Below are 22,641 nucleotides of genomic sequence, written 5' to 3' on the forward strand. Positions count from 1 at the left end.
AGAGGTTAGACTATCAAAAATACAGTATTAAAAATACAAAACAAAAATCAATCAAAAAATTATAATATATATATGTATATGAAATTTGCTTTAAAAATAGGATTTTTTTTGACAAGGTACTAGAACATTATAAAAGTGAGAAAGGAGTAATAAAGAACTTAAAAAATAAAAAAAAATTTTAAATGAGAATAGTAAAAATATATCTAGGAATTTTTCTGGGGATGTTGTGGGCAGTGTAGGGTCAGTTCAGTTTCAGATAGTTCTTTGTTTCAGGACAAAAGCTGACTCCAGATTCCTGTAAAGTGGACTGTATGACACTGGAAAGGCAACAGGGATATATTGAAGAACAGCAAAATGTCCTTGCCCTCAGGGTGCTTATGTTCTGCAAAAGTTCTGTGAAGAATTACCTGCAGGCATGATGAGATGGATACAAGATTGTGGAGTAGAAGGACGTGTGCTCATCTTCTCCTGAGAGAACTCCAAATTACAACTCGCTGCTGAACAACCATCGACAGAAAAATGTTGGATCCCACCAAAAAGATACACCACGTCCAAGGGCAAAGGAGAAGCCCCAGCAAGATGGTAGGAAGGGTGAAATTGCTTTTAGAATCAATTCCCATACCTGTCAGAGATGCTCGCAGGGCACAAAAAAACCTTGTGTGCACCAGGACCCAGGGACCCCACGGAAACTGAGCCAGAGCTATGTTTGAGTGTCTCCTGCAGAGGTACAAGTCAGCAGTGGCCCGCTGCAGGGCCAGGGGCTCTGGGTGCAGCAGACCTGTTTTTGGCATAAGGTCATCATTAACCTCACCATAGAGCCACCAGAACTTACACAGGGCTGGGGAAACAGACTCTTGGAGGGCACAAACAAAACCTTGTGCACACCAGGATCCAGGAGAAAGGAGCAGTGACCTCAGAAGAGACTGATTCAGACTTGCCTGTGGGTGTCCAGGAGTCTCCTGCAGAGGCATGGGTCAGCAGTGGCCTGCTGCAGGATCAGGGGCACTGAGTGCAGCAGTGGGTGCCCTGGACGTTTTGAAGGAGGTCGCCATTATCTTCATTACCTCCACCATAGTTTGCCCTTAGATCAAACAATGGGGAGGGAACACATCACTGCCCATCAACAGAAAATTGGATTAAAGATTTACTGAGCGTGGTCCCACCCATCAGAACGAGACCCAGCTTCCCCCTCAGTCGGTCTCTCCCATCAGGAAGCTTCCATAGCCTCTTGTCCTTATCCATCACAGGGCAGACAGAATGAAAGCCACAATCACAGAAAACTAAACAAACTGATCACATGGACCACAGCCTTGTCTAACCCAATGAAACAATGAGCCATGCCGTGTAGGACCACCCAAGTTGGATGGGTCATGGTGGAGAGTTCTGACAAAACATAGTCCACAGGAGAAGGGAATGGCAAGCAACTTCAGCATTCTTGCCTTGAGAATCCCATGAACAGTATGAAAAGGCAGAAAGACAGGACACTGAAAGATGAACTCCCCAGGTTTGTAGGTACCTAATATGCTGCTAGAGACCAGTGGAGAAATAACTCCAGAAAGAATGAAGAGATGGAGACAAAGCAAAAATAACACCCAGTTGTGGATAGGATTGGTGATGGAAGTAAAGTCTGATGCTGCAAACAGCAGTATTGCATAAGAATCTGGAATGTTAGGTCCATGAATCAAGGCAAATTCAGTTCAGTTCAGTTGCTCAGTTGTGTCCGACTCTTTGTGACCCCATGAATCACAGCACGCCAGACCTCCCTGTCCATCACCAACTACCAGAGTCCACTCAAACTCATGTCCATCGAGTCAGTGATGTCATCCAGCCATCTCATCCTCTGTCGTTCCCTACTCCTCCTGCCCCCAATCCCTCCCAGCATCAGAGTCTTTTCCAATGAGTCAACTCTTCGCATGAGGTGGCCAAAGTACTGGCGATTCAGCTTTAGCATCAATCCTTCCAGTGAACACCCAGGACTGATCTCCTCTAGGGTGGACTGGTAAGATCTCCTTGCAGTCCAAGGGACACTCAAGAGTCTTCTCCAACACCACTGTTCAAAAGCATCCATTTTTTTTTGCACTCAGCTTTTTTCACAGTCCAACTCTCACATCCATACATGACCACTGGAAAATCATAGCCTTGACTAGACAGACCTTTGTTGGCAAAGTAATGTCTCTGCTTTTTAATATACTATCTAGGTTGGTCATAACTTTCTTTCCAAGGAGTAAGCGTCTTTTACTTTCATGGTTGCAATCACCAACTGCAGTGATTTTGGAGACCCCCAAAATAAAGTCTGACACTGTTTCCACTGTTTCCCCATCTATTTGCCATGAAGTGATGGGACCAGATGCCATGATCTTAGTTTTCTGAATGTTGAGCTTTAAGCCAACTTTTTCATTCTCCTCTTCCACTTTAATCAAGAGGCTTTTTAGTTCCTCTTCACTTTCTTCCATAAGAGTGGTTTCATCTGCATATTTGAGGTTATTGATATTTCTCCTGGCAGTCTTGATTCCAGCTTGTGCTTCTTCCAGCCCATCGTTTCTCGTGATGTACTCTGCATATAAGTTAAATAAGCAGGGTGGCAATACAGAGCCTTGACATACTCCTTTTCCTATTTGGAACCAGTCTCTTGTTCCATGTCCGGTTCTAACTGTTGCTTCCTGACCTGCATACAGGTTTCTCAAGAGGCAGGTCAGGTGGTCTGGTATTCCCATCTCTTTCAGAATTTTCCACAATTTATTGTGATCTCCACAGTCAAAGGCTTCGACTCAGTCAATAAAGCAGAAATAGATGTTTTCGGGAACCCTTTTGCTTTTTCAATGATCCAGCGGATGTTGGCAATTTGATCTCTGGTTCCTCTGCCTTTTCTAAAACCAGCTTGAACATCTGGAAGTTCATGGTTCACGTATCGCTGAACCTGGCTTGGAGAATTTTGAGCAGTACTTTACTAGTGTGTGAGATGAGTGCAATTGTGTAGTAGTTTGAACATTCTTTGGGATTGCCTTTCTTTGGGATTGGAATGAATGACCTTTTGCAGTCCTGTGGCCACTGCTGAGTTTTCCCAATTTGCTGGCATACTGAATGCAGCACTTTCACAGCATCATCTTTCAGGATTTGAGATAACTCAACGGGAATTCCATCACCTCCACTAGCTTTGTTTGTAGTGATGCTTCCTAAGACCCACTTGAATTCACATTCCAGGATGTCTGACTCTAGCTGAGTGATCACACCATCGTGATTATCTGGGTCGTGAAAATCTTTTATGTACAGTTCTTCTGTGTATTCTTGCCACCTCTTCTTAATATCTTCTGCTTCTGTTAAGTCCATACCATTTCTGTCCTTTATTTGTCCATCTTTGCATGAAATGTTGCCTTGGTATCTTTAATTTTCTTGAAGAGATCTGTAGTCTTTCTCATTCTGTTGTTTTCCTCTATTTCTTTGCATTGATCACTGAGTAAGGCTTTCTTATCTCTCCTTGCTATTCTTTGGAACTCTGCATTCTAATGGGAATATATTTCCTTTTCTCCTTTGGTTTTCAAAGCTTCTCTTCTTTTCACAGCTATTTGTAAGGCCTCCTCAGACAACCATTTTGCCTTTTTGCATTTCTTTTCCGTGGGGATGGTCTTGATTCCTGTCTCCTGTACAATGTCACAAACCTCCGTTTATAGATCATCAGGCACTCTGTCTATCAGATCTAGTCCCTTATATTTATTTCTCACTTCCACTGTATAGTCATAAGGGATTTGATTTAGGTCATACCTGAATGATCTAGTGGTTTTCCCTACTTTTTGCAATTTAAGTCTCAATTTGACAATAATGAGTTCATGATCTGAGCCACAGTCAGCTCCCAGTCGTGTTTTTGTTGACTGTATAGAGCTTCTCTGTCTTTGACTGCAAAGAATATAATCAGTCTGATTTCGGTGTTGACCATCTGGTGATGTCCATGTGTAAAGCCTTCTCTTGTGTTGTTGAAAGAGGGTGTTTGCTATGACCAGTGAGTTCTTCTGGCAAAACTCTAGTAGCCTTTGCCCTGCTTCGTTCCGTACTCCAAGGTCAAATTTCCCTGTTATTCCAGGTGTTTCTTGACTTCCTACTTCTGCATTCCAGCCCCCCTACAATGAAAAGGACATCTTTTTTGGGTGTTAGTTGTAAAAGGTCTTGTAGGTCTTCATAGAACCATTCAACTTCAGCTTCTTCAGCGTTACTGGTTGGGGCATAGGCTTGGATTACCATGATATTGAATGGCTTGCCTTGGAAACGAACAGAGATCATTCTGTCACTTTTGAGATTGCATCCAAGTACTGCATTTTGGATTCTTTTGTTGATCATGATGGCTACTCCACTTCTTCTAAGGGATTCCTGCCCACAGTAGTAGATATAATGGTCATCTGAGTTAAGTTCACCCATTCCTGTCCATTTTAGTTCGCTGATTGAATGTCGATGTTCACTCTTGCCATCTCCTGTTTGCCCACTTCCAGTTTGCCTTGATTCATGGACCTAACATTCCAGGTTCCTATGTAGTATTGCTCTTTACAGCATCGGACCTTGCGTCTATCACCAGTCACATCCACAACTGGGTATTGTTTTTGCTTTGGCTCCATCCCTTCCTTCTTCCTTCCTTCTTTCTGGAGTTATTTCTCCACTAATCTCTGGTAGCATATTGGGCACCTACCAACCTGGGGATTTCCTCTTTCAGTATCCTATCATTTTGCCTTTTCATACTGTTCATGGGGTTCACAAGGCAAGAATACTGAAGTGGTTTGCCATTCCCTTCTCCAGTGGACCACATTTTGTCAGACCTCTCCACCGTGACCTGTCCATCTTGGGTGGCCCCACACGGCATGGCTTAGTTTCATTGAGTTAGACAAGGCTGTGGTCCTATGATCAGATTGGCTGGTTTTCTGTGATTATGGTTTCAGTGTGTCTGCCCTTTGATGCCCTCTTGCAGCACCTACAGTCCCACTTGGATTTCTCTTACCTTGGACGTTGGGTATCACTTTACGGCTGCTTCAGCAAAGCGCAGCAGCTTCTCCTTATCTTGGATGAGGGATATCTCCTCATGGCCACCCCTCATGACCTTGAACGTGGAGTAGCTCCTCTTGGCCCTCCTGCTCCAGCGCAGCCGCCACTCCTTGGATGTGGGGTTGCTAAGTGGTCAAACAGGAGATGGCAAGAGTGGACATCAACATTTTAGGAATCAGTGAACTAAAATGGACTGGAATGGGTGAATTTAACTCAGCTGAAAAGGGGATATGAGCTAACACACTACTGATCAACTGTGTGCTGTGCTTAGTCACTCAGTCTTTCCAACTCTTTGCAAGCTGAGCCCATGTATTGTAGCCCACCAGGCTCCTCTGTCCATGGAATTCTCCAGGCGAGAATACCAGAGTGGGTTGCTATTTCCTTCTCCTGGGGATCTTCCCAACCCAGGGTTCAAACCTGGGTCTCCTGCATTAGAGGCAGATTATTCACCCACTGAGGCAACAGCACTGATCAATGATCCATCTTTGATTTGCTCTCATCCACTCACTGACCATCCATCATGTGCCATGCAGTGCTCCAGGAGCTGCGATTCTCCCTGAGTGATCATATTGGACAAAATTCCCCCTTTGGAACCATAAGCTGTGTTTCCCATGAGACCCACAGGCATAAGCAACTTTGAGAATCAATGATACTGGGCATTTGGCCCCAAGAGGCAGAAGCAGAACTATGAGAGGTGAGGATCTTACACATTGTACAAGATGGATCCCAGATCAACCCTTTCCTCACTTGCCTCTTTGTTGGCTGTTCTGACTCCTCAGCTTGGGTACAAAAAGCTCAGTCAGCCCCCAGATTTCCCAAGAGGCTCTCCTGCAAGGCCACAAAGGTGAGCCAGCTCTGCCTCTCCTTAGCCCTTCTTGTCTTCCTGGGCACCTGGTGAAACCAGGAAGTGGTCCCAGGGAAAGCCCTGGCTCATTTCTCTTCTACAGGCTGGAGACAGGTGATGAGGGAGGTCCATGGAAGGCACTGAGGTACAGGTGTGGGGTGGGTGCAGCAAAATTTCTCTGCATTTCTTCTGGTAAATTTAGCAGTTTTCGTTTCAGGGACATTCCTTGACTCTCAAAATGTATCATAATGTGTTCAGCTTTGAAAAAAACAAAATCCCACCTGATTCTATCAGATCAGGGATCCCATAACTGAGACCTTATTCCTGGTCAGTGCCTGGACCCTGATCCTACTGTAGTGTCATAATAAAATCCAAAGTTGACCCCTGTCTCTGTCCATGCCCCAGGCCCCCTGAAACACTTGTATTTTCTGTATCAAAATCAGGAGATGAGTGAAGGATGGGGCCTGGGATAGTGTCTGGATGGGACTGGATTGCACTGACTACCACCAGGTGATTAGAGGGTTAGAACTATCAAGCCCAGTCCCTCTGGGGACAGGAAATGGCACTGATACTGAGTTCAGGCATCGTGGCCAAAGATTCAATCAAATTACCTGCATCTAACCCTCAATTAAAACTCATAAACACTGCATTGTGCTGATCTTACCACTGACAGGTTTTCTGTCCTGGAGCAAGACATCTGCAGTTTCATTTCCTGAACATGGGGACCAGGTTATATGAATTTTTTGAAAGAATTACCAGTCATGAGTGTAAAGAGTTTCCATATTCATGGACAATGATGTCCACTTGCTACCAAAATGTTTTAGTCCAAAAGACTTTTCTACCTACATTTCCTCACGATCCCTCTAAAAAATTTATCTGTCAAATCATGATCTTTTCTGTGTTATTAAATTAATCAGAATGTTGAGTGAAAACTGGGCTTCTTACCTTTAGAGACAAGTGTAGGAACAGCAGAAAATGCAGTACTTTTGAGAGTTTGCTCAAGGTGCAAAGACTATTCTTTCCAGGCTGGTATGATATAAATCAAAATTCAATGCACCTCATTTTGTTGTCCTATCAGACTACTATTTGATTTTCCTACCAGGATATGCATTTATAGAGGAGACTCATAATTGTATAGACAGGTGAAAAAAAATGAAAGTGTTAATGGCTAAGTTGTGTTTGATCTTTGTGACCTTATGAAATGTAGCCCACCAGCTCTTCTGTCCATGGAATTCTCCAGGCAAGAATAGTGGAGTGGTTAGCCATCCCTTTCTTGAGGGGATTTTCCTGACCCAGGGATTGAACCCAGGTCTCCTGCATTGCAGGAGAAGACATGGGGGAAGCTCTCACTCTCTCTCTCTCTGTATGTGCATATATATATATACACACACACATATGCACACCAAAAGATATACCTTCTGGGACATAAAGCCTATATATTTGATAAATATTTGTCAAGTAAATGAATCTCCCATGTCATACTCAAGCTAAGTACACAGTCATTGAAGAGTCTGGATATAATAAAATTCATGTTAGTTTATTTGGTGATGAAACCCCTCTCTCTCTCAACATCAATATCCCAGAAATATCCCAGAAGGTATATTTCTTGGTTTAAGAAAACAGCTGTAAACAAAATATAGTAAAATTATATGCCTTCTGAGACCAACAGACAATGAAGACATGGGACAATCCTATGGCAGGTGGTGATGAGTGATGTGAAGAAAGAGAGTGATGGGATTTCAGGAGGTTTAGAGGGTCAGGGAGACACTCTGTAGTAAGAAGGCCTTGAGCAGAGGCTGCCAAGAATGAGCCTGGTGTGTTTGCCCAGCAGTCCAGACCAGGGTGGCTGGAGCTGAGTGGGTGAGGGGAGGGGAGTGGAAGGGGATGAGGCAGAGAGGCTGTGGGGGAAGGTCGTGCGGAACCTTGTAGGACTTTATGAGAATCTGAATTTGACTCTGAGAGAGCTGGGGAGTTACTGAGAGACTGGTTATGGGAGCCATGTGATACAACTCAAATTTTAAGAGGATCCCTGAGGCTGCCAACAAAGGTCCGTCTAGTCAAAGCTTTGGTTTTTCCAGTAGTCATGTAGGGATGTGAGAGTTGGGCTGTAAGGAAAGCTGAGCACTGAAGAATTGATACTTTTGAACTGTGGTATTGGAGAAGACTCTTGAGAGTCTTTGGACAGCAAGGAGATCCAACCAGGCCATCCTAAAGGAGATCAATCTTGAGTATTCATTGGAAGGATTGATGCTGAACTCCAATACTTTGGCCACCTGATACGAAGAACTGACTCATTTGAAAAGACCATGATGCTGGGAGCTTCCCTCATAGCTCAGTAGGTAAAGAATCTGCCTGCAATGCAGGAGACTTGTGTTTGATTCCCGGGTCGGGAATATCCTCTGGAGAAGGAAATGGCAACCCACTCCAATATTCTTGCCTGGAGAATTCCATGGACAGAGGAGCCTGGCAGGCTACAGTCCATGGGGTTGCAAGGGTCAGACACGAGTGAGTGACTTTCACTACTCACTACTATGATGCTGGGAACGATTAAAGACGTGAGGAGAAGGGGAGGACAGAAGATGAGATTGTTGGATGGCATCATTCACTCAGTGGAAATGACTCATCACTGACTCAACGGAGTTTGAGTAGGCTCTGGGAGTTGATGATGGACAGGGAAGCCTGGTGTGCTGCAGTCCATGGGGTTGCAAAGAGTCTGCCACAACTGAACTGACCTACTGAGGCTGCAGAATGGAGGATGGCCTCTAGGGGGTGAAGGGCAGAGGCAGAGGCCCCTGGGCAGGCTGCTGCAGTGGTCCAGGGGGCCATGGTGCAGTGTGTACCTGTGTTGTTCCTTGAGTAGATCTTGTTTCCTCAGCAGAGCATATATGACTTGCTTTGTTAAGGTTTTTGTGAGATTTCATCTCAAATTACGATTTATTCAATCTTTAGGCACTTGTGATGGATTCACCCTCCACCCCTCACTCGTCCCTGAGGTGTGGGAACAGGGAAAGAGGAAAGGTGGAAATGAAAATTCCCACTCCCCCAGTCAAGTGTTGGTTACCCAGGCAACCAACTCTATTCTTGGTTTAGGCTGAGTGTTTACTAGTCATCTCCCTCACATGACAAAAGTCTCCTTGTTTCTCTCATCTCTCAGGAAACTTCAGGGGCATCAGGAGCTCTGTGTCAGGAATAGGAAGGAGACCGAATTAATATTTCTTACATAAGTCACAGTATCAACATTCCCTCAATATTCCATTATTTCTGCGCTCATTCTGTGACCAAAGTGAACACACTGGGTTACAGTCCAGGAGGACGTCAGCTTCCCCAGCTAAGTTCCTGCCTGACCAGTGTCTGGTAAAGAGTAAGTGTCCATCCAGTTGAGAAACTGTGACAATAGTTATAGAAAAGTGATCTGTGTCACACCTGTCTTCTGAGCTAGGTAAGGGGGTCAGGGCATTGAGGTCCAGGTGAGATGATACATGCAGGAGTCTGAAAAGGAGGACAAGGGCTCACACACTGCTATTCACTTACAGGTCCTGTGATTTGTCGCATCCACTCCCTGACTGTCCCTCATGTGCCATGTAGTGCTCTAGGTCCTGGGACGCTCCCTGAGTGAACATATTGAAATCATGATCTGTATTGACAGGAGACCCACAGGCATAGTCATGTCTAAGTTCTGCTCTTACTGGACTTTTGGCCCCTGCAGAAAGATGCAGGAGGCATGGTTAGGAGGGAGATTATGCAATAAACAGAACTGACCCTGCTCCTCTCCTCCCTCAGTTTCCTCCTCATCACCTGATCCCACCCCTCAGACAGGATATGAAAAGCTCAGTCCATCCCCAGCATCCTCAGGAGCCCTCCTGCAAGGCCACAAAGATGAACTGCCTCTGCCTCTCTGCAGCCCTTCTCTTCCTCCTGGTTATCCTGGAAGATGGCACTCCGGCGTATGAACACCATTCCCTGGACCAAGGTATGCCTGGACTCACCTCCCCTCTACAGGTTCTCATGAAATTAGGAGAGTCCATAGAAGGGTTGGGGGAGGGGATCAGTGGTGGAGTGGGTGCTGCCAACCCTCTCTGGATTTCTCCTGTCAAGTTGGGCAGGATTTTGTTGTTAGTTTGGTGTTGGCTGCCTTGGTGTTGCTCGATATGTGAGGATATTCTCTAGTCACGAGGGCTACTCTATAGTTGTTGTGTGAGGCCTTCTCATTGTGTGGCTTCTCTTGTTGCAGAGCAGGGACTCTAGGCATCTGGACTCAGTAGTTGCGCTTCACATGTTCCCTTGAGGCAACGTGGAATTTTCTCACACTGGGGATCGAATCCACGCCCCCTGAATTGGCAGATGGATTTTTAACTGCTGAACCACCAGGGAAGTCAAAAGTTGCAAGCTTTTAACTCCACTGACATTATGATGTGCATGAGGAGATATATTAAAATTCATATATATAAAGATAAATAATCCCACCTAACTGTACCAGATCAGGGACCCTATTTGTGAGACTCTCTATTCCTGGTCCTGCTTTGTCCATGAACCGCACTGTAGTGTAGTAATAAAAAGATCCATATTTGATCCTTCTCAAGATATGGCCCAGGCCTCCTAAGCTCTTGGAATTTACTGATTTTAGTGGTTATGAGATGAGTCACTAAAGGTGACTCAGGGTACCTTAAGAATGGGGCTGGTCTATAAGAAACCTCAAGTACTGCTTTAAAGGTTGCAGTTTTTACTACCTCTCATTCCAGCACTCTGAGCTAAGGGGAGGGAACAGAGAGTGAGAAAAATCAGCCATGGCTGATTATCCAGCCAATATGCTTGTTTAGCGAAACCTAGAAAGAAATACAGAAATGTTGGCATTCAGAGAGCCTGCAGGTGGGTGAATGCAGGAGGATGGTGTGACAGTGATGTGCCCACTAGTGCTTGGGGACTGGGCACACCTTCCCCCCCACCCCCCCACCCTACACATCTCCTGCCTTTGCTGTCTTGAGCTCTATTTTGTATATTTTTCTGAGAACAGTAAGTAACGGTTTTCCTAAGTTCAGCCTCCGGTTTTATTGAATTGTTGAATGTGAAGGTGGGGTCACGGATGCCCTGTTTTTAGCCATTTAATCACAAGCATGAGTGACTCTGGACCTCATGGCTGGCATCTAAACTAAGGACAGTCTTGAGCCCCCAACCTGCAGAATCTGCGGTAACTCCATGGATTGGAATCAGAAGTAAATGGACTTGTTGGACACCCAGTAGGTGTTTGGGGAACTGGTTGCTGTTGGTAGAGACACCACATATTTGATGTCAGGGAAACCTAGACAAACCTAGACTCACTGTCCCCTGTGATTTGGGGCTCAGGTGATGTTCCAGAAAAAGGGAGAAATGAAAGTACATATTGCAACCAGAAACTGTTCTCACTTATCTGTATTTTCAGAGTTCCTGGGAGAATCAGGGAGTGTATCAGATGAGTTGTAACATGCTAGTATCTTGTCCTGGCCCTACCACCCACATGCCTGGGGCGGGTCACCTGCAATTTTCTCATTGGAACAGGAGATAATGTTGCATGGGCTTTTGAACAGATTACCAGTCATATATATATATATAAGGGAGATGAATCAGATATCATGGTGAATTTAGTGCATTTTCCAACAAGGTGTGTTAATCTGAAAACAATTTCTCTACCTACTTGTTTTTGGCAAGAAAGAATATATAGGTATCAAATAATTTTTATTCTTCTATTGTAAAAAATAACCAGAAACACCTGGGATCAATGAGCAGAGCCACTGCAGGGAAAGAATGAATCACAGCCCTGTGTGGATTGGCTCCTTGGACCAAGGTTGATGCAATGTAAGTAAAGTCTCCAGGCCCTTCCCCTTGTCCCCTTTTGACTATTATTTTATTATTCATATGTGTCTCCTCCCTTGTCCACTGTTGACTACTATTTTATGATCCATATTTGATCCTTGTCTTAGTTCACATCCCACATCTCTGGAAACTCTTGGAATTTACTATCTTTCACAGGTCTGGAGACAAACCTTACAAGGGGACCTGAGAAGCTTGTAGTATCATCTGTGATTAAAGAAGTCGTTGACGATGTGATTATAGGTTTGAACTTTCTGAATCTCTTGGGAGAAAAGAGGGCACTGAGACTGAGAACAGCCACCACTGGACAATGATTCAATCAATATGTCTGTTTAGTGAAACTACAATAAAAATCCATAGACACAGGCATTCTAAGAGATTTTGGGGTGGTAACATATGATGGTGATATGAGGGTCTTGTGCTCTTTAGGGCTCAAAGACTCCCCATACCTCCATTTCCACTGTGCCCTGCACATCTCACTTACTCCACTGTCCTTAGATTTATCCTTAACAATAACAATGTGAGATCAGCATGTAAGTGGTTGTCCTGAGTTGGTCATCAGATCTATTGAGTTATTGAACATGGAGGTTCAATAACTAGAACTTCCCAGTTTTAGCCACTTTGTCAAATCATGAATGACTCAGAACAACATGGCTGGCATCTGAACTGAGGACAGATTTAGTCCTCAACATGCAGAGTCGGTACCAACTCCCTCAATTTCATGTCAGAAGTAAATTGACTTGTTGGACACTTGGTGGGTGTTTGGGGAATTGGATGTTGTTTCTAGAGACGCCACATATTTGGTGTCAGGGAAATGTAGACTCACTCTCCCTGTGCTTTGGGAGCTCAGGTGAGTCCTGGGGATAGGTGAGTAATGAACATGGGACACTGAACCCAGAAGCTCTCAGCAGTTATTGGTATTTTCAGAGTTACTGGCAGAACAGGATAGTGTAACGAATGGGTTGTAACAGGGAGGTATCTTGTCCTGACCCTGCCACCCACATGTCATGTGTCCTGAGGCAAGTCATCTATAGCTTCCTCTTCTGAACAGCAGATACATGCCACTTGATTTCTTTGAACATACTGCCAGCCACAGATATAAAGAGTTTATTCACACTTCATGGCCAATTTTGGTTAATTTCCACCAGGATATGTTCATTTGAAAAAATTTTTCTATCTACTTGCTTGGGATGAGAAAGAACCTTCGTGCATCGCAATGATTATCCTTTTTCAATAAAAATTAATTAGAAAGACCTGGGACCACTTAGTAGAGCAACTGCAAGGAATGCATGAAACATAGCCCTTGTGTGGCTGGCTCATGGAACCAAAGCTGATGCAATATTAGCAGTCTCCAGGCCTCTTCCCTTGTCCACTTTTGGCATCAATTTATTATCCATATTTGAACCTCATCCTGGTTTACGGTCCAAGACTCCTGCATATTTTGGAATTTTTTTCTTTCATAGGTACCAAAATTATCTGCAAGGCATGCAAGATGATAAGAAAAGCAGCTGAAACATTCAAAAAATGCCTTGATGGTTTGAACTTTCTGCACCTGTGGGGAGAGGGGATGGCACTGAAACTGAAATCAGTTACTACTGGTCGAGGATTCAATAAACATCCCTATTGAGTGAAACTTCAATAAAAGTCCATAAATATTGGCTCACAGAGCTTATGAGGTGGGAACAAATTGTGGTGAGGTGAGGGTGCTATACTCACCAAGGCACGGAGGCTCCTCTCATCTTCACTCCCACTTCACCCTAAACATCTCCTCCGTTTCACTTTTCCTCAGATTTAATCCTATATATTAATCTGAGAACAGTGAGTAGAAATTTTTCCGAGTTTGGTCACTGGTTCGATCAAGGTATTGTGCCTGGAAGTGGGGTCATAGAAACTCTCACTTTTAGTCAGTTGGTCAGAATCATAAGTGACTTGAGACCACGTGGCTGGCATCTGAAGTCAGGACAGTCTGGATCCCTCAACCTGCGGCCTTGGCACTAACTCCACAGACATGGGATCAAAAGTCAATGGACAGAGGGCTGCCTGGCTGGTGTTGGGAAATGGGTGGTGTTGGTGGAGAAACAACATATTTGGTGTCAGGGAAAAACCCAAACTCACTGTCCTCTGTGATTTGAGGGCTCAGGTGAGGCTTGGGGAGAAGTGAGTAGTGAAAGGAGGACACCGCACCCAGAAACTCTTACCAGTTATCTGTATTTTTGAGTTCCTAGCAGAATCAATAATGTATCAAATGGGTTGTGACATGACAGTATCTTGTCCTGACCAGGCCACTCACGTGCTTGTGTACTGGGGCAAGTCACCTGTAGTTTCCTCATCTAAACAGGGGGAAATATTCCATGAGTTATTTGAACAGAAGACGAGTCTTGAATAGAAAGTTTATTCATATGTCACGGCCAGATTGTCCATTTTCCACCACGATGTGTTAATCTGACAAAAATTTCTCTACCTTCTTGCTTTGGCCAAGTAAAAATATTTCTTTATCAAATAATGACTATTCCTCTATTATTAAAACTAATTGAAAGATGTTGAACTATGGAGGAGAGCAACTGCTGGAAAAGCAAGAAACAGCCCTGTGGGGTAGGCTGTGGGACCAAGGCTGATACAACATTACTAAAGTCTCAGGCCTTTTCCCTTGTCCTTTTTTGACCCTTATTTTCTTATCCATGGTTGATCCTTTTCCTGTTTCATGGACCAGGCCTCCTGAAACTCTCGAAATTTTCTCTTTTTCATAGGGGAGGAGATGTTTTCCTTAAGGCAACTTGAAATCCATACACTACAGGAGTTCCCAACACATATATTCAAAGAGGAGAATAAAGCTTTGTACTTTCTGGACCTCTACGTTTTAGATATTTGGTCATAAGACTAAGCTGGTTGGAACCCTGTGGCTGGGACTAAAGTGAGGGCAGTCATGATCCTTCAGTGGGTGGGATCTGCACTAACTGCATGGATTTCCTATCAGACATCAATTGACTGGGGGACGCCCAGTGGGTGTCTGGGGAACTGGTTAATGTTGGTGGAGACACCACATATTTGGTGATAGGGTAAACACGAGCTCACTTTCTCCTGTGATTTAGGCACTTAGACGAGACTTGGGGACAGGGAAGTAATGAGAGTAGAACACTGCATCCAGAAAATCTTACAGTGAAAGTGGAGTGTTAGTTGTACAGTTATGTCCGACTCTTTGCCACCCCGTGGACTGAAGGCCACAGGCTCCTCTGCCTGAATACTGCAGTGGGTTGCCATGCCCTTCGCCAAGGGATCTTTCCAACCCAGGACCAAACCTGGGTCTCCTGCATTGCAGGCAGGTTCTCTGCCATCTGAGCCACCTGGGAAGCTGGAAACTCTTACAAGTAAACTATATTTTTAGAATTCCTGGTAGAATCAGGTATTGTATCAGATGGGTTGTGACATCATAGTTACTTGTCCTGACCCTACCACCCACATGCTCTGTGTCCTGGGGTAAGTCATCTGCAGTTTCCTCATCTGAACAGAGGAAACATGTTACATGGGTTCTCTGAACAGATTCCTAGTCACGAATATAAAGAATTTTTTCATATTTCATGACCAGTTTTGTCCATTATCCACCAACATGTTAATCTGAAGAACTTTATCCTTTGACTTCCTCTGGACAAGAAAACATATTGAGGTGTCAAATAATGATTATTCCTTTATTATTAGAATAATCAGAAAGACCTGAGACCACTGAGCAGCAACTGCAGGAGCTCAAGAAACATGGTGCTTGCGTGGTTTGGCTCATGGGATCAAGGCTGAGACAATATGAATAGTCTCCAGACCCTTTCCTTTGTTCTCTTTTGACTATGAGTTTATTGTTCATATTTGATCCATATTTGACCCTTGTCCTGGTTCATTGCCCAGGTCTCTGAAACTCTTGGCATTTACTTTCTTTGCTAGGTCATGAGAGCACTCAGGGAAAGCAACCCAGGAACCCTCAGGTGTAGGCTGTAAACTTATGATTAATCAGCAATAGTGGCTAATTCAGTCAATATGGTTGTTTATTGAAAACTTCCATAAATATCCATAAGTATTTGGGTTCAGAGGTTTCGGGGTTAAAGATCACCAGGACACATTATTTTATTATCCTCTCAGCAGATTGAACGTTAGAGGGAGGTTGACCTTGTGTTGATGTGCCCCATCATCAAGGTGATTTTGTACTAAAAGAAATTCAACTATACCCATTCTATTTGATGACCTTGCACTTGTGGAGAGGATGAAAATAGGAGTTAGGAAGTCCCTACAAAGCAGTGTTCTTGGGGACACAGCTCTCAAAAACATATGGCAAAATAAATTGCCTTCTAGGAGGGAGACTTAAAAATAGCAAAGGGTGAAATCGTACGGTAGGCTATCAGTTTCTTGAAGGTAGAGAGTGGAGCAGAGAAAGGATGCTGCGTTTTTTCTCTAAAGGGTCAGGGAAACCCTCTGTGGTAAGGAGGTACGGAGCAGAACTGCAGAAGTAACGTGCCTGGTTACTCGTTTCTGCTGTGTTTGAGCAGGAGCCAGGACCAGGGCGGCTGGAGCTGAGCTGGTTTAGGTGAGGGGAAGGAAGTGGAAACGGATGAGGCATAGAGGCCATGGGAGCAGATCGCGAGGAGCCCTGCAGGACTCTTTAAGAACCAGAATTTCACTCTCAGAGAAAAGGGGACTCCCTGAGGAATTGGTCTCCAGGGAGCCGTGGGATAGGACTTAATGAATAATAGCAGAATCCCTGAGGCTGCAGTGCACAGAGTGTCCTCTAGGGGGCGAGGAGCAGAGACAGCGCCCCAGTGAGCAGGCTGCTGCAGCGGTCTACATGGGGTGTGTATTCATGTGTGTATCCCTATCCACGTTCCCTGGGTGGATCCCAGGTCTCTCGAATAACATGAATGTCTTGCTCTGTTGAGGTTTCTATGGAGGCTTCATTACCCAGTCATGATGCATTAAATCATTAGCCATTGGGGATTGTTCAACAGACAGTTTCATTAAACTCCTTGAGGTTGAGGGAAGGCAAGGAGATTGTGGAAGAAAGACCATGCGGAAGGGTGGGAATGAAAGTTTTCACCCTCCTGTAGGCAGTCCTTTCTGGTGCAATATCAGAGCCCATTATGGGCTTATGAGGGTATTTCCAAACTCACCAACTTCACATACCAAAAGACACCTTTACTGTTCTCATCATATAAGAAATACCAAGATTTTTAGAAACAGTGTCAGGAAAATGATGAAAAAAGAAATATGTATATTTCTTCATAGAATCACAGTATCATTAGTATCAATATTCATTTTATAGAATCCCTGTGAGGTAACCGAAATAAACACAGTGTTACGTTTTCTTCATGCCTTTCCCCATTATAGCATGATTCCTTCACCATTGCTATTAATGGTGAAAAGTTTTTACCACACACTTAAGTAAAGAGAATATTAATAATCTTATAAAACTCTGTTATCCAGGCCCATTAATTATTGACATATAGGGATTAATTTTTACCTATGTCCTCTTTTTGCTGTGGTTTTTTTTTTTTTTTTTTTTTTTTTTTTTTTTTAGCATTTATGTATTTGTCTGTGTGGGTTGGTTCTTATTTGTGGGTCCCAGACTCAGTAGTTATGGCCTGTCGACTCTGTGCCTACAGCATTTGGGACTTTAATTTCTTTATAAGGGATTGGAGATATGAATCCTTCGTTGGAAGGTGAATTCTTAACCACTGAACCACCTCGGAAGTCTTTCAAAAGTTTTAAGGCTATTCAAAGGCATTGTACCAATTTTTCTTAAAATACTTCATGAGGAAATATACATTTGTACATGATTACTATAACATATCACGCTTAGCCACCTTCATAATTCTGTCCCAGAAAGGAAAGGAGGTTTTCAAATGGGCATTTCAATTTGACCATCCCCCACAACCCTAACATTCTCCATTCCAAACAAACTGGAGGTTCTAGCTGTTGGCCTTCTACAGAGCAGTGATGACCATCCTTATAACCGAACCGTTGCCCCTCTCATTCCAGCAGATTCTCAGCCTGCCTTCTGCCTGGAGCCTAAGTTAGCTGGTTCCTGTAAGAACAAGACAGCCAGGTACTTCTACAACGCCAAGACCGGGTGCTGCGAGTCGTTCGTTTATAGTGGCTGTGAAGGGAGCAAAAACAACTTCAACGCGATAGAGGACTGCTTAAAGTCCTGCTGTCCCGACTGCATGAAGACCTTCTGCCCACTGGAGGAGACCCAGGGGTAAGACAGGGCGCAGGGAACAGGAGGAGGGGAAGGGCTGGGCAAAGAGGTGGGGCTCAGGGGGCCACACACCATTCACCCTGCACAGTGTCCTCCTCCTTGCTGCTGCCAGAAGGAGAGGCGGCAGTGTCCTGTGAAACCATACACTGAGCGAGTTCTCCAGGGAGAGAAGGGCAGATGGTCAACCCCTGATGCCTCTTTGTGGTCCTCTCAGCCTGATCACATGCTCCTCTTTCTCAGTTGGGAACAATGATTCAGTCACCCTCCAGGACAGGTCTGTGGTGCTCCTGAGTGCCCCACGTAGGCTTGGAAAACTCACTTCCTCCTTGTAGGTCATTTGGGTCATGGGCACTACAGTTCCATATTTTTTGGAAAGTCTAGGCTCTGTCAAGATGACCGGTGTCCAGGTCTGGGACCACAATGATGTCACTCAACAAGTTCCTTTCTTTTTGCAGAGGGCATGTGAAGAGTGGTCCCTGAAATTTTGAAGGCCAAGGATGACCCCTGCAGGGCTGGGCTGTGGCTGCTTCCGAAACAGTTCAGTCTTCTCACAGTACTTCTCTCTCCTACCCTCCTCAGCAGAACCTGCCTATTTCCTTTCCTCTATTGGTCAACACATCTATTTCCATCTCATCCAGCTGGCTCTCAGGACAATGAGAGGATGTCTCCTGTGTACCCCTAGCACTTCACACAGTTCCTGACACCAATGAGACAGTTTATAATTATTTGAGGAAAGAAGGAAGGAATGTAAGAGCGCATTCCTCATGACCAGATTAAGTACAAGGCTGTGGTGTAACACAGGAGTTTTGTTTTTACCTCCTTCCTCACGGCATCCTCACTTTCAACCTGTCCCCACAATCACTGCTCTCCTTCTGGGTGGCCAAGAGGAATTTCCAGCATTCAGTTCTCATTGTCAGTAATGAGAGAAGGGTTTTGGATAAAGAAGCTTTTTGACCCCACAATGATGCTGTGATTTTCCTTTCTGTAGCTTCAAACATTGTGGCTTATATTTCAATAAATGCATATTAAAAATTAAACTGACTGAAGTGGTGTCTGTTGTTTGCAACCACAAAACTTAACCAAAGTATACTAACACATATATATGGAATTTAGAAAGATGGTAACGATAACTGTATGTGCAAAACAGGAAAAGAGACACATATGTACAGAACAGACTTTTGGACTCTGTGGGAGAAGGTGAGAGTGGGATGTTTCAAGAGAACAGCATTGAAACAAGTATACTATCAAGGGTGAAACAGATCACCAGCCTACGTTGGATGCATGAGACAAGTGCTCGGGGCTGGTGCACTGGGAAGACCCAGAGGGATCGGGTGGAGAGGGAGGTGGGAGGGGGGATTGGGATGGGGAATACATGTAAATCCATGGCTGATTCATGTCAATGTATGGCAAAAACCACTACAATATTGTAAAGTAATTAACCTCCAACTAATAAAAATAAATGGAAAGAAAAAAACACCTTAACCAGCAGAGTCCCTGGAAATGGTGATCCTTCTCACTGTTCTGCAGAGGAGTGGGCACCTCCCTTTTTCCTGTCCAGAGACTGTGCCCTACCAGGTATAGGAAGCAAACCCGTTACAGCATCATCATCTCAGTAGTCACCCCAAGCTACACAGAATCCTGGGAGGCACACACCTGCACATGAAAACTTCATTTCTTACTTCTCAGTTCAGTTCAAATTCGAGGCCAGGTTGTTCTCCTGGACTCTCAGAAGGAGCAAGGGCTTGGGGCTCAGTTGTTCAATTTTTAAGGAATCCTGTTCTCTGATGTCACATTTGGGGAGGCGTTTTTAGTTCTGGTCAAGAAGGGCAAGTCTCATTTAGTGTCCCAGTCTGTGTGAGCATTTTGCTTGCATTATTCTGTTAATCATGCTAAGAATCCTTCAAGGGAGGAAATGCAGTCAGAGAGATGGCTCTTAGCTGCTGTATTCATTTCCTAACATGTAGGTCCCCACTTTCCCAAGCAGAAGGACTTTGATGATGCTTTCCTGTTCTGTTTCTGGGAAGATTTAGAATGGAGGCAACTTTGGAAACAGTATCTGTGTCACTACAAATAAGTAAAGTTTACCATGGGGACTGAAGCAAGTATATTACTTAAATAGATGAGAAAACATAGGGTGCTGGTGTTGTTTTTTATATCTTTCCAGTCTTAGGCAAATTCTCAACATCTCTGAACTTTGCGTTCTTTAGTTATAAAATAAGGATAAGGCTGGTACTTGTTCATGTTTCTAGCCAGTGACCACTAGAAATAGTCCTGTTTCTAGTTGAACTCATTGGATTTATTTACTACTCACAGCAGCAAAGAACAAGAATCATCTTGGAAAACAGTGTGCTATCATATTAAGACAATATTTGAAGGAACTTACAAGATGTGGGCTTCTGTGATTTGAATTCGGGGAAGGTATCAGGAAGATGGCTTTGCTCTGGAAGGATGATGTTTAGGAAGTGGGGTAGTTCTCTGATTGGTATCTTGTTTTTTTTTTTGAGCAAAATATGTAAAACATTAATTTATTTATTTTGATTTTATATTTTATTTTATTTATTTTAAAAAAATTATTCATTTTAATTGGAGGCTAATTACTTTACAATATTGTAGAGGTTTTTGCCATACATTGACATGAATCAACCACGGATTTACGTGTGTTCCCCATCCTGACCCCCTCTCCCACCTCCTTCCCTATCCCATCCCTCTGGGTCATCCCAGTGCACCAGCCCCAAGCACCCTGTCCCATGCATTGAGCCTCGACTGGTGATCCATTTCTCATATGATAATATACATGTTTCAATGCCATTCTCCCAAGTCATCCCACCCTCGCCTTCTCCCATGGAGTCCAAAAGACTGTTCTATACATCTTTATCTCTTTTGCTGTCTTGCATATAGGGTTATATGATTGGTATCTTAATTTTAACTCTAAGAAGGGAAGACTAGGTAAAGTTTAGATCTGTACCTGTTCAAGAAAAGCTGTCACTCAAGATAGGAAGGTATTAGGTCATATAGGTAGTTTGTGTAATGTAGCTCTTTTGTTCAGGGCTAAGACATGGTTATCCAATGTCCTATTTTTGTCTAGATCTTTCACCAAACCAGAATGAAGCTTTGTAAAATGTTTATCTTGAGCAGAAGAACATAAGGGCCATTGTGGTACCAGATCAGGTCTTAGAACTCAGAGGTTGATTTTCTTTCTCTATCAATCTCATAGAGTATTGATGAGAATGAAAGAGATGTATTTGTTAAATTCTTTGTCCAAGACTGCCTGAGAAACCATTAATGAAGGTCAGATGTGGCAATAGTGATAGTAGTAGTATGTGAAGTGAAGTCACTCAGTCGTGTCTGACTTTCTGTGAGTCCATGGACTGTAGTTCACCAGGCTTTTCCCATCCATGGGGTTTTCCAGGCAAGAATACTGGAGTGGGTTGCCATTTCCTTCTCCAGGGGATCTTCCCCACTTAGGGATCGAACCCAGGTCTCCTGCACTGAAGGCAGATGCTTTACCCTCTGAGCCACCAGGGAAGTCCCAGTAGTAGTATAAATATATGTTATCTAATTTTTAATAATTTTTGGTTGATAACAGTGCAATGAAAATGACTTGATATTAATGAGAAAGGTTAGCTTCAGTAACTCACTATATTTTCTGGTCTTTGATAAATCATTTCATCTCCCCGAGACACAGATTTTACTTATGGTTTTAATGAAAGAAGATGGTGATATCTATATGAAGAAATTCCCAGATTTGTATACTTTTAAAAAAATCTTTTTGACCTTTTTTTTCCCATTTATTTTTATTAGTTGGAGGCTAATTACTTTATAATATTGTAGTGATTTTTGTCATACATTGACATAAATCAGCCATGGATTTACATGTATTCCCCATCCCGATCCCCCTTCCCACCTCCCTCTCTACTAGATTTACATACTTTTAAAAACCATGTTGATTACCCTACCAATGGCATTGAACACCAAAACAAATTGTCTAGAAGCACGTCAGGTATTAGATTCCTCCACTACTGACTGCTCTTTAAATGTGCTATGGACTGTAGTAAGAAAGGAACAAATAATCTCGACTGTAGTTATGTCATCTTCTAGAAGTTCCCCCTCAAGTAACTGGCGCAGTGCCAGAGCGGAGTCATAGTCCCAATTCCAATTAGGTGTCCTTCCTCAGAGCTAACTGAAAGCCCTCTTGCTTCAGTGATTGACCTCACCCAGGTCAATTGTCTTTGTGTGACTCTTTGGTCAATGCCATTAAGTGTTAATCACAATAATTACTCATTATTATTAGTATTTCAAAGGACTTTGACTTTGCAGGGAGAAGAATATATGTCTATGGTCTCCAATGATTCAGAACAGCCTCATGACGTGAGCAACATGATATCATGCTACAAGTGAAGAAGAGCGTAAATTTCTGCCCCTGATCACATAGCTAGGAAATGGCAGAACTGAAACTCAAACTGAGTTCCTCTGTTCCAAAAACCACTAGTGAAGAGTCCAGAGTTGTGGTGGGGGTAGATGGGTGGTAGGTAATCTTCCAAAGTCCCTGAGATCCACTCTAGGCCCCGAGGTCCACTCTGGCAGGTAGATCTCCTGTTGGTGAAACCAGGTGAGGGGCAGTGGGTGGTCTTGCTCTAGAGATGTGTTTTTGTCTCTACTTCCCTTTTGCTCACTTTCTTTACTTTTTTTCTATCCAGAA

The 22,641-nt window shown here is 43.7% G+C and overlaps 1 protein-coding gene across 1 annotated transcript in view; it reads left to right on the forward strand.

Moving 5' to 3' along the window:
- Nucleotides 1-22,641, forward strand: part of LOC136157194 (uncharacterized) — a 112,119-nt gene that overhangs the window by 26,827 nt on the left and 62,651 nt on the right. The window contains 1 exon segment of the mRNA XM_065919189.1: nt 17,723-17,942. Coding sequence (XP_065775261.1) covers nt 17,723-17,942 — 220 coding nt within the window.

Source organism: Muntiacus reevesi, chromosome 2 (assembly GCF_963930625.1).
Source record: "Muntiacus reevesi chromosome 2, mMunRee1.1, whole genome shotgun sequence".
Lineage (NCBI taxonomy): Eukaryota > Metazoa > Chordata > Mammalia > Artiodactyla > Cervidae > Muntiacus > Muntiacus reevesi.